General features: G+C 44.2%; 2 protein-coding genes across 2 annotated transcripts; both read left to right on the top strand.

The window, feature by feature from the left end:
- The first annotated feature begins 223 nt into the window (after positions 1-223).
- On the top strand, positions 224-1,183 carry LOC149121462 (endogenous retrovirus group K member 10 Gag polyprotein-like). The gene has a single exon (XM_089315512.1). It carries the CDS (start codon positions 224-226, stop codon positions 1,181-1,183), a length of 960 nt encoding a protein of 319 aa, XP_089171638.1.
- A 146-nt stretch (positions 1,184-1,329) lies between these two features.
- LOC149121461 (endogenous retrovirus group K member 7 Pro protein-like) lies at positions 1,330-1,950 on the top strand. The gene has a single exon (XM_089315511.1). The coding sequence runs from the start codon at positions 1,330-1,332 to the stop codon at positions 1,948-1,950; it is 621 nt and encodes a 206-aa protein (XP_089171637.1).
- The last annotated feature ends 7,175 nt before the right edge of the window (positions 1,951-9,125 follow it).

The raw sequence follows: 9,125 nt of genomic DNA, 5'->3' as shown, positions 1-9,125 counted from the left end.
TGTATCCGCGCAAGAAAGAGGGCGGACTTTCTGTCTGGGAGTCTGGAAACAGGTTGGTGCGGAGTTGTTAAGTGCCTATCCTGTCTTTCAAGATCCGCAAGGGCAGAGGTACGAGGAACCCCTCGACATAAAGATAATCAAATCACTAGCGGAGTCAGTAAGAGCCTATGGCATCAGCGGCTCATTCACGCTGGCTCAAGTAGAAAATCTTCAAAGATACTGCATGACTCCAAATGACTGGAGCGGGTTGGCTCGTGCTGCATTGTCACCAGGACAATACTTAGACTTCAGAGCTTTCCTGATTGACTTTGCCAATGAACAAGCGGCAGAAAATGCAGCGGCAGGGAATCAGCATTGGGACAGAGATATGCTGCTAGGCATAGGGAGATTTGCTAACCAGCAGACAGGTTACCCACATGCAGTGTATGAACAAGTTAACAAGATAGCCATCAAGGCTTGGAAGTCTATACCCAACAGAGGAGAGGTAAGTGGGAATTTGACAAAGATTACACAGGGAACCACCGAGCCGTTTTCAGACTTTGCAGCGCGCCTGGTGGAAGCTGCGGGTAGGATTTTTGGAGATCCAGATCGCGCCATGCCGCTGATAGAACAGTTGGTTTTTGAGCAGTGCACTAAGGAATGCAGAGCTGCTATAACACCATGGAAGAGCAAAGGGCTTCAGGTATGGATAAAACAATGCAGGGAAATAGGAGGGCCGCTATCCAACACTGGCCTTGCTGCAGCAGTCCTTCAAATCACGAAGGGCAATAGGGGATCAGGGAACGCTGGAGCATGTTTCAGCTGTGGAAAAATGGGACATATGAAGCGGCAATGTCCGCAAAGGGGAAGAGGCAAAGAACAAAGACAGGAAGGACCAGGAATTTGTCCAAAATGCAGGAAGGGAAAGCACTGGGCCAATGAATGCCGCTCGGTAAAGGACATTGACGGCAACGTCCTTGTTTCTGGCAATGGTGGGGCGCGTCCAAAAAACGGGCAGCGGGGCCCTCGTCCCCAGGGCCCGCAAATATATGGGGCATTTGAGAGTCAGCATCAGGGCACCCATCAGGACCAACAGCAGGGGAGGCAAAGTCAGTGGCCCAGCTTCAGACATCCCAGAGACCACGGAGAGCCACTGCAGGCTCTGCAGGCCTGGACCTCTGTGCCACCACCAGACTCATACTGACACCAAAAATGGGAGTGCAAGCCATTGAGTCAGACTTTCAGGGACCCCTAGAGGAAGGGACAGTGGGATTGTTGTTGGGACATTCATCCTCTACCTTGAAAGGTCTCATAATTCATCCAGGAGTCATAGATTCGGATTATACTGGCATGGTGAAAATCATGGTTGAGTCCCCTAGAGGTATAACAGCTATTAATCCAGGAGACAGGATTGCACAACTTGTAATCCTTCCTAGCAAGCATTTGCAGTTCAGTGCATCAAAGAAACAACGAGGAAGTGAAGGCTTTGGATCCACAGGCGTAGATTGTACCTTCTTGTCTTTAGAACTAGACCAGAGACCAACCTTAAAGATAAAAATAAATGGAAAGGACATTCTCGGCCTACTAGACACAGGTGCAGACCGTAGTATCATCGCCTCCAAGGATTGGCCTCCAAAGTGGCCTAAGCAGGCATCCTCACAATCCCTTCGGGGACTGGGATATTCAGAAACTCCTGAGATGAGCGCAGTAATGCTGCGCTGGGAGGATGCAGAGGGACATTCAGGCACGGTGCAACCTTATGTTTTGGATTTACCTATCTCTTTATGGGGCCGAGACCTTTTGAAAGACATGAACTATAAATTAAGTAATGAATACTCCCGTGTTTCTCAAAAATTGATGAAGGATATGGGACACCATCCGAATTATGGAATAGGAAAATTCTTACAAGGAAGAAATGAGCCCACTGAAGTAGTGCAGAGGCCTCCTCACCAAGGGCTGGGTTTTTCATAGGGGCCGCTGAGGAAGGTATTCCCATTACTTGGAAGCACGAGGACCCAGTGTGGGTTCCTCAGTGGCCTCTGTCCTCAGACAAATTGGTCGCAGCGCAGCAATTGATTCAAGAACAATTGAATTTAGGACACATTAGACCCTCTGTATCGCCTTGGAATACTCCTATTTTTGTAATAAAAAAGAAATCTGGGAAGTGGCGGTTGCTACATGACTTGAGAGTTATTAATATGCAGATGCAGGTCATGGGGCCTGTGCAACGTGGGCTGCCTCTTCTATCTACACTTCCACAGGGATGGCCCATAATAATAATAGATATTAAAGACTGTTTCTTCTCCATACCCCTACATACAAAGGATTGTGAAAGGTTTGCCTTTACCTTGCCGGCGTGCAATCATGAGCAGCCTGACCAGAGGTATGAATGGGTTGTGCTTCCACAGGGCATGGCTAACAGCCCCACAATGTGTCAGCTATTCGTGGGTCAAGCGATTGGGCCTTTACGTAAGAGATTTTCTTCCCTAAAATGCATCCATTACATGGATGACATCCTCTTAGCAGCAAAAGACGAATTCGTATTAGATGATGGCTTTGCATATTTGATTCAGTTGTTAGAAAGTAAGAAGTTATTTATTGCCCCTGAAAAGGTTCAAAAAGGAAGCATTGCAACTTATCTGGGATCCCGCATAACTAGTACTCAAATTGTTCCTCAAAAGGTGGAATTGCGCAAAGATAGTTTAAAGACTTTAAATGATTTTCAGAGATTATTAGGAGATATAAATTGGGTTAGGGGTTATTTGAATCTTCCCAATTATGAACTTAAGCCACTTTATGTCATTTTGCGTGGTGATTCGGCATTGGACTCACCGCCGTGCTTAACTCCGGAGGCCAGGGAGGCCCTAGAGAAGGTAGAAAAGAAATTACAGGAGGCATTCTTATGCAGAATGAATGAAAATCTGCCATTGTCATTGTGCATTCTCCCAACGCTTAGCCAACCTACAGGGCTAGTATGGCAGGAAGGTCCGCTTTTATGGATACATCCAAGGAGCTCTCCAGCCAAGTCTATTGAGTATTATCCGGCAGCGGTGGCAAAGCTAGCACTGGAAGGTTTGCAACAATGTTTACAATATTTTGGAAAATTGCCGTGTGAAGTGATTGTTCCTTATGATGCCAAACAAGTCAACGTCCTATGTGCTCTTTTAGATGATTGGGCAGTGTTTCGCTGTGGGTTCCCAGGCTTTATAGACAATCATTTACCAAAAAGTCCATTGTTACAATTCTTTAAAGAACATCCGGTAGTATTTCCAAAAATTACAGCCGCTGAGCCATTACTAGGTGCTCCAAATATATTTACGGATGGGTCAAAAACAGGCTGTGGGGTTTATATGGTAGAGGGTAATGACCCGGTATTTCATCAGTTTCAGCCAGGCTCACCTCAAGTTGTGGAATTAAAAATAGTTATTGAGGTCCTTAAGCAGTGCTCTTTTGCCTTTAATTTGTTGTCAGATTCCTTATATGTGGTGAACGCATTAAAGATATTGGAAACTGCAGGGCCGATTAAACCTTCTAGCCCAATTGCATCCCTATTACATATAGCCCAACAGTTGCTTTGGTCACGGAAAAATCCCTTTTTTGCTCAGCATATTAGAGCCCACACAGGCATGCCTGGTCCTTTATGTGAAGGCAATGCGCGAGTAGATCTGTGTACTAGACAGGAATTCATCTTTTTTACTACTTCTGCAGAGGCTGCTAAAGCTTTCCATCAATCTTTTCATGTCAACGCGCGCGCTTTGCAGCAGAAATTTCATCTTTCCCGCGCAGATGCCAGACAGATTGTACTTGATTGCGCTGACTGTGCTGTTACTCGTGCGCAACCCAGTGTTGGCGTAAACCCTAGAGGGTTACTGCCTGGGAGAGTATGGCAGATGGATGTGACCCATGTATCGGAATTTGGGAAATTGAAATATGTTCATGTCTCAGTGGACACGTGCTCAGGCATTATGTATGCCTCTCCCCTCAGTGGTGAATCTACACGTCAGGTGATTGCTCATTGTCTGGATGCATGGGCCGCCTGGGGGAAACCCCAGGTGCTAAAAACTGATAATGGCCCGGCCTATACATCTCAAACCTTTACCACCTATTGCCAAAAAATGGAGGTTCAACTTGTCCATGGATTGCCATACAATCCTCAGGGCCAGGGCATAATTGAGCGAGCACACCGCACACTGAAAGAATATCTTTTAAAACAAAAAGGGGGAGTTGGCTATAGCCGCACCCCGAGAGAGAGAATTGCCTTAGTCTTACTTACAATTAATTTTTTAAATTTGGATGTGCATGGGCACTCAGCCGCGGACAGGCATCAGCAACAAGGAAACCCAAGTAGAGGGTTGGTAAAATGGAAAGATCTCTTGACGGGCCAGTGGCGTGGCCCTGATCCCGTGCTGGCATGGGCACGAGGTGCTGTTTGTGTTTTTCCACAGGATCAACATGACCCGGTGTGGGTTCCGGAGCGAGCGGTCAGGCGGGTCTGCCACGAGGAGAATCCTGCTGTTGCTTTTGATACTTCTGCCTCAAATGCAGCGGACACTGGCGGAGCAGAGATGGGGGATTCTATCAGTATTCCCAAAGCCGATGCCGAATTGGTCCGCGGAATTTGACTACACCTTGGAGCAACTGCGCCTTGCCGTGGTCACCATCAACTCCACGCGTGTGGATGTCTCCTTCGCATCTGGACTGTCATCCCAGATCCAGCTGTCTCCAACCTGAAGGAGTGGGCAGGACTTGGAGCTTTGACGGGTTGCTGTTACTTGTTGTGTTATTTTGCCTGTGGTATTTGTGCAGGATGAGGACAGCTCATTGGCGGGAATTGGCCATGATAGCTCAAGCCTTTTATGCCCTTGAGGCTGGACAACTGCCGCAAGCATGGCTGGCCTTCCTTGAATGCTAGGCATGGGTGCAGGGTGCGAGGCAAAGCACTGCAGAGAGAACGAGCCATTACGTTCTCTGGAAGGCAAGTCTGTCTGCATGTGGGTTGGCATCCCAGATCCCACCCCCGCGAAAAGGATGCTGTTCCAGGTGGATGTCTGGCAGTGGGGGACAGACCCCTACCTTCTCCTGTAATCCTTAGATGCCTAGTTCTAAAACAAAAAGGGGGAACTGTGGGGAGCCATTGCACGGCGCCCTAAAGATGGCGCCGGCTCCTTTCCCCCGGAAGGACTGGTGAGAAACAAACATCTCCTAATAAGGAGATGTTTGAGCTCCCTTCCGGCTTCCGCGTTGCTGTACCAATCAATGCTTGCCACTTGGCCGCTTTTGATTGATGCGCGGATGGCTATAAGAGGGAGGGGAGAAAAAAGGGCGCGGGATTAGAAGTTTGAAAGAGGTTCCTGAATAAACTGCTGGAAGAAGAGTTCGGGTCGTGTCTTCCTTGCTGGTCGAGGGACGCGACAGTTTAATTTTTTAGAAAAAAACAACCTTACTTGTTAATAAGTTTTTGGGAACCAACTATGTTTATTAAATCAATTTCATGTCAATAAATGGTGTTGGAAAAACAGGACATACATATGTCGAATGTGCGTAGAAATTAGATCCCTCTCCCTCTCTCCGTATGTAAGACCAACTCAAGATGAATCAAAGTCCTCAATGTAACACATGCAACTATGAAACTGTTAGAGGAAAACACAAGGGGAACACTTCAAGACATTAGTGTAGGGACCAGTGCTGTGGCATAGCAGGTAAAGCTGCCGCCTGCAGTGCCAGCATCCCATATGGGCACCGGTTCGAGACCCGGCTGCTCCACTTCCAATCCAGCTCTCTGCTATGGTCTGGGAAAACAGTGAAAGATGGCCCAAGCACTTGGGCCCCTGCACCCGCAAACCCTGGAAGAAGCTCCTGGTTCCTGGCTTTGGATAGGCTCAGCTCCCGAGCCATTGTGGCCATCTGGGGAATGAACCAGCGGATAGAAGACCTCTCTCTCTCTCTCTCTCTCTCTCTCTGCCTCTCCTTCTCTTTGTGTAACTCTTTCAAATAAATAAATAAATATTTTTTAAAAAGACATTAATGTAGGCAATGATTTCTTGGCAATCACAGCAAAATCAGACATATGAGATTATGTCAAACTCAAAAGTTTCTTCCCAGCAAAGGAAACAACCAATACAGCAAAGAGACTTCAAAAAATGGGAGAAAATATTTACAAGCTACTTATCTCACAATGGATTCATATGCAAGAGTTATCAGAAACTTTAAAAACTCAACAACACAAAAAAAAATAACCAATTTAATTAGAAAATGAGCAAAGGACCTGAAGAGACAATTCTCAAAAGAAATACAAATGGCCAAAAAATTTAAATGCTCAATATCATTAGCCATCAAAGAAATACAAATGAAAACCACAATAAAATATCACTCAAACCTTATCAGAATGGCTACTATCCAAAAGATGGAAAGAAACAAATACTAAAAAACAGGTAACAAGTACTGTCAAGGATGTTGTACAAGGAGAGTTGTTGTCGTGCAAGAGCACTGTTTGAGGGAATGTCTGTTCATACAGCCACTATAGACTACAGTTTGGATTTCTCTTTAGAAACTAGAAATAGGGGGTCAGTGCTATGGCTTAATAGGCAAAGTGCCCAAAAATTGCATATGGGCACCAATTGTAGTCCCAGCTGTTCCACTTCTGATCCATCTCTCTGCTGTGGCCTGGGAAAGCAGTGGAAGATGGCTCAAGTGCTTGGGCCCCTGCACCTGCCTGGGAAACCTAGAAGAAGCTCCTCGCCTCTGGCTTCAAATCAGCCCAGCTATGGCTATTTTGGGGGAGTGAACGAGTGGATGGAAGACCTCTCCTTTCTCTCTTTGCCTCTGCTTCACTGTAACTCTAGTTTCCAAAAATAAATAAAATCTTCAAAAAAAGAAAAAGAAACTATAAATAGAACTACAATATACATAGCAATCCCACTACTGTAGATAGATCCTAAAGACATAAAATCACTGAATCAAAAGACTGAATCAAGTTTATTGCAGCACTACTCACAATAAATAAAAGATAGAATCAGCCAAGAATCTATCATCAGTTAAATGAAGAAAATGTGGTAAATACATGCAATGGAATACTATTCACCAACTAAAAAGAGTGAAATCCTGTCGTTTGAAATAAAATGAATGGAAAAAGAAGATATCATGTTAAGCAAAATAAGCCAGAGACAGAAAGACAAATTCTATTTGTCCTCATATGTGGGAACTAAAAAGGAAAAAAAAAATCCAAATTCTGTTACTTTTCCATAAATGCTTTAATTAACAAGGTTTTCAGTTTATATGGAAGATTTATAGATTTTAAAGCAGATAGTAAAATGAAGAAGCCTCTAACCAATTTTCATAAGACTCATAGACACTTGAAGAAAATCTCATAAAACATAAGAAATTATTTTCTTCTGATTCCACTTACAAAGCTCAATGCAATCATTTACATATTACCTAATGCAATTTACATACTATAAGTTTACACTGTACACATGTGTTAAATACTCCCCTATACACTTTAAAAAGTACTACTAGATGATTACAAAAAATTCAATAAAGAAATCATTTTTTTTTTTGGACAGGCAGACAGTGAGAGAGAGAGAGAGAGAGAAAGGTCTTCCTTTGCCGTTGGTTCACCCTCCAATGGCCACCACGGCCAGCGCACCATGCTGATCCGATGGCAGGAGCCAGGTACTTATCCTGGTCTCCCATGGGGTTCAGGGCCCAAGCACTTGGGCCATCCTCCACTGCACTCCTGGGCCACAGCAGAGAGCTGGCCTGGAAGAGGGGCTACCGGGACAGAATCCGGCGCCCCAACCAGGACTAGAACCCAGTGTGCCGGCGCCGCAAGGCAGAGGATTAGCCTAGTGAGCCGCAGTGCCGGCCAAGAAATCATTTCTTAAAAAAGAAAATTTGATGACAAAGTAAGATTAATTCCAGAATCCAAACCCTGGAAACTAAAGAAAATATATGGAATTTTCACTGCTTATTTTTCCTAAACATTTCAGTTAGAGATAAAGCCAATTCTACAAATATTACCTAGAAAATTAAAAAACATACTCATAATATTCCCATCCAATTATGAGCAACCAGAGGTATTATGATGCCAAAAAGAAACCATGATATTAAGATTTTTTCAGCTAAATACACTATAGACACATGCTACAACATGGACATAACTTGGAAATAATTTATCTGTTATCTTTATATTAATAAGAAAAATTTTTAATTCCAGTAAAAAACATTTTGCAAAGTGAAAGAAGCCAAACATAAAATATCATAAAGGATATGACTCAAGTTGTAAAGAATAGGCAAATTCATAGAGACACAAGAGATTTTTTATCCAGGGCTGAGGAGATGAACATGGGATTATGAAGGAAACTTTAATGAATACAGATTGGGGAGTACAGGGAACATGGAAAGCAGCAGGTTTACCAGCAGCTAATGTGGCAACTACTAAAGCCTTTTTTTTTAAATGCCTATTCACTGATCTAAAATTTTGGCCCAGTTATCTCAATCAGAGAAATATATAAAGCTCTTTTAATAAGAGACATCATTAGTGTATCCCAGCCATACAAAATCAGTAACATCTCAATTGTTGGATATTGAATAAAAAGATGTTGAGATAGCCATATAAATGACACTTTGTAGACATGGAAACAATAACGAAATGCCCACCAGTTACTGGAAAAATACATTCGCACGGTACTATTAGGTATGGAAGTCCAATCACAGAGGGAATTGGCAGTCACTGCCCAAAATGAGTCTTACGAAGATTCAAGCATAGAAAACTCTAGGATGTGACTGGCACATATGGCTGGCCCTCTTCTGCAAAGAATGGGAGTAGCCAGATACTTTTTAGGATGGAACGCAGAGGCAGTGTGCAATGGGTAGCCTTCGGTTCGATGACATGGGTTACAGGCTCTCACGCTGGGCTCCTGAACAAGGCGCATCCTCACTTTCCCCACCCAGAGTGTCCGAGATGGGAGAATCCTTCCATTGCTGTATCCCCAATTCTGAGAGAACACAGTCCTTGCACCCTAACCAGAGAACTCACACGCAGGAACGACTTTCCACCAAATATTAGACTTAATATTTTGGCTAATGATAGAGAAAAACGCAAGGAGGGGCACAACGTGAAAATGAAACTCCTGAAAGCAGAAAAG

This window comes from Oryctolagus cuniculus, chromosome 16 (assembly GCF_051225735.1).
Source record: "Oryctolagus cuniculus isolate XC-2025 breed Fujian yellow rabbit chromosome 16, ASM5122573v1, whole genome shotgun sequence".
NCBI classification, from domain to species: Eukaryota; Metazoa; Chordata; class Mammalia; order Lagomorpha; family Leporidae; genus Oryctolagus; species Oryctolagus cuniculus.
This window is presented reverse-complemented; position numbering and strand designations above follow the sequence as displayed.

What these genes read in the sequence shown, in the direction of transcription:
- LOC149121461 (XM_089315511.1), top strand. Translation starts at nt 1,330, where the DNA reads ATGGTGAAAATCATGGTTGAGTCCCCTAGAGGTATAACAGCTATTAAT.
- LOC149121462 (XM_089315512.1), top strand. Translation starts at nt 224, where the DNA reads ATGACTCCAAATGACTGGAGCGGGTTGGCTCGTGCTGCATTGTCACCA.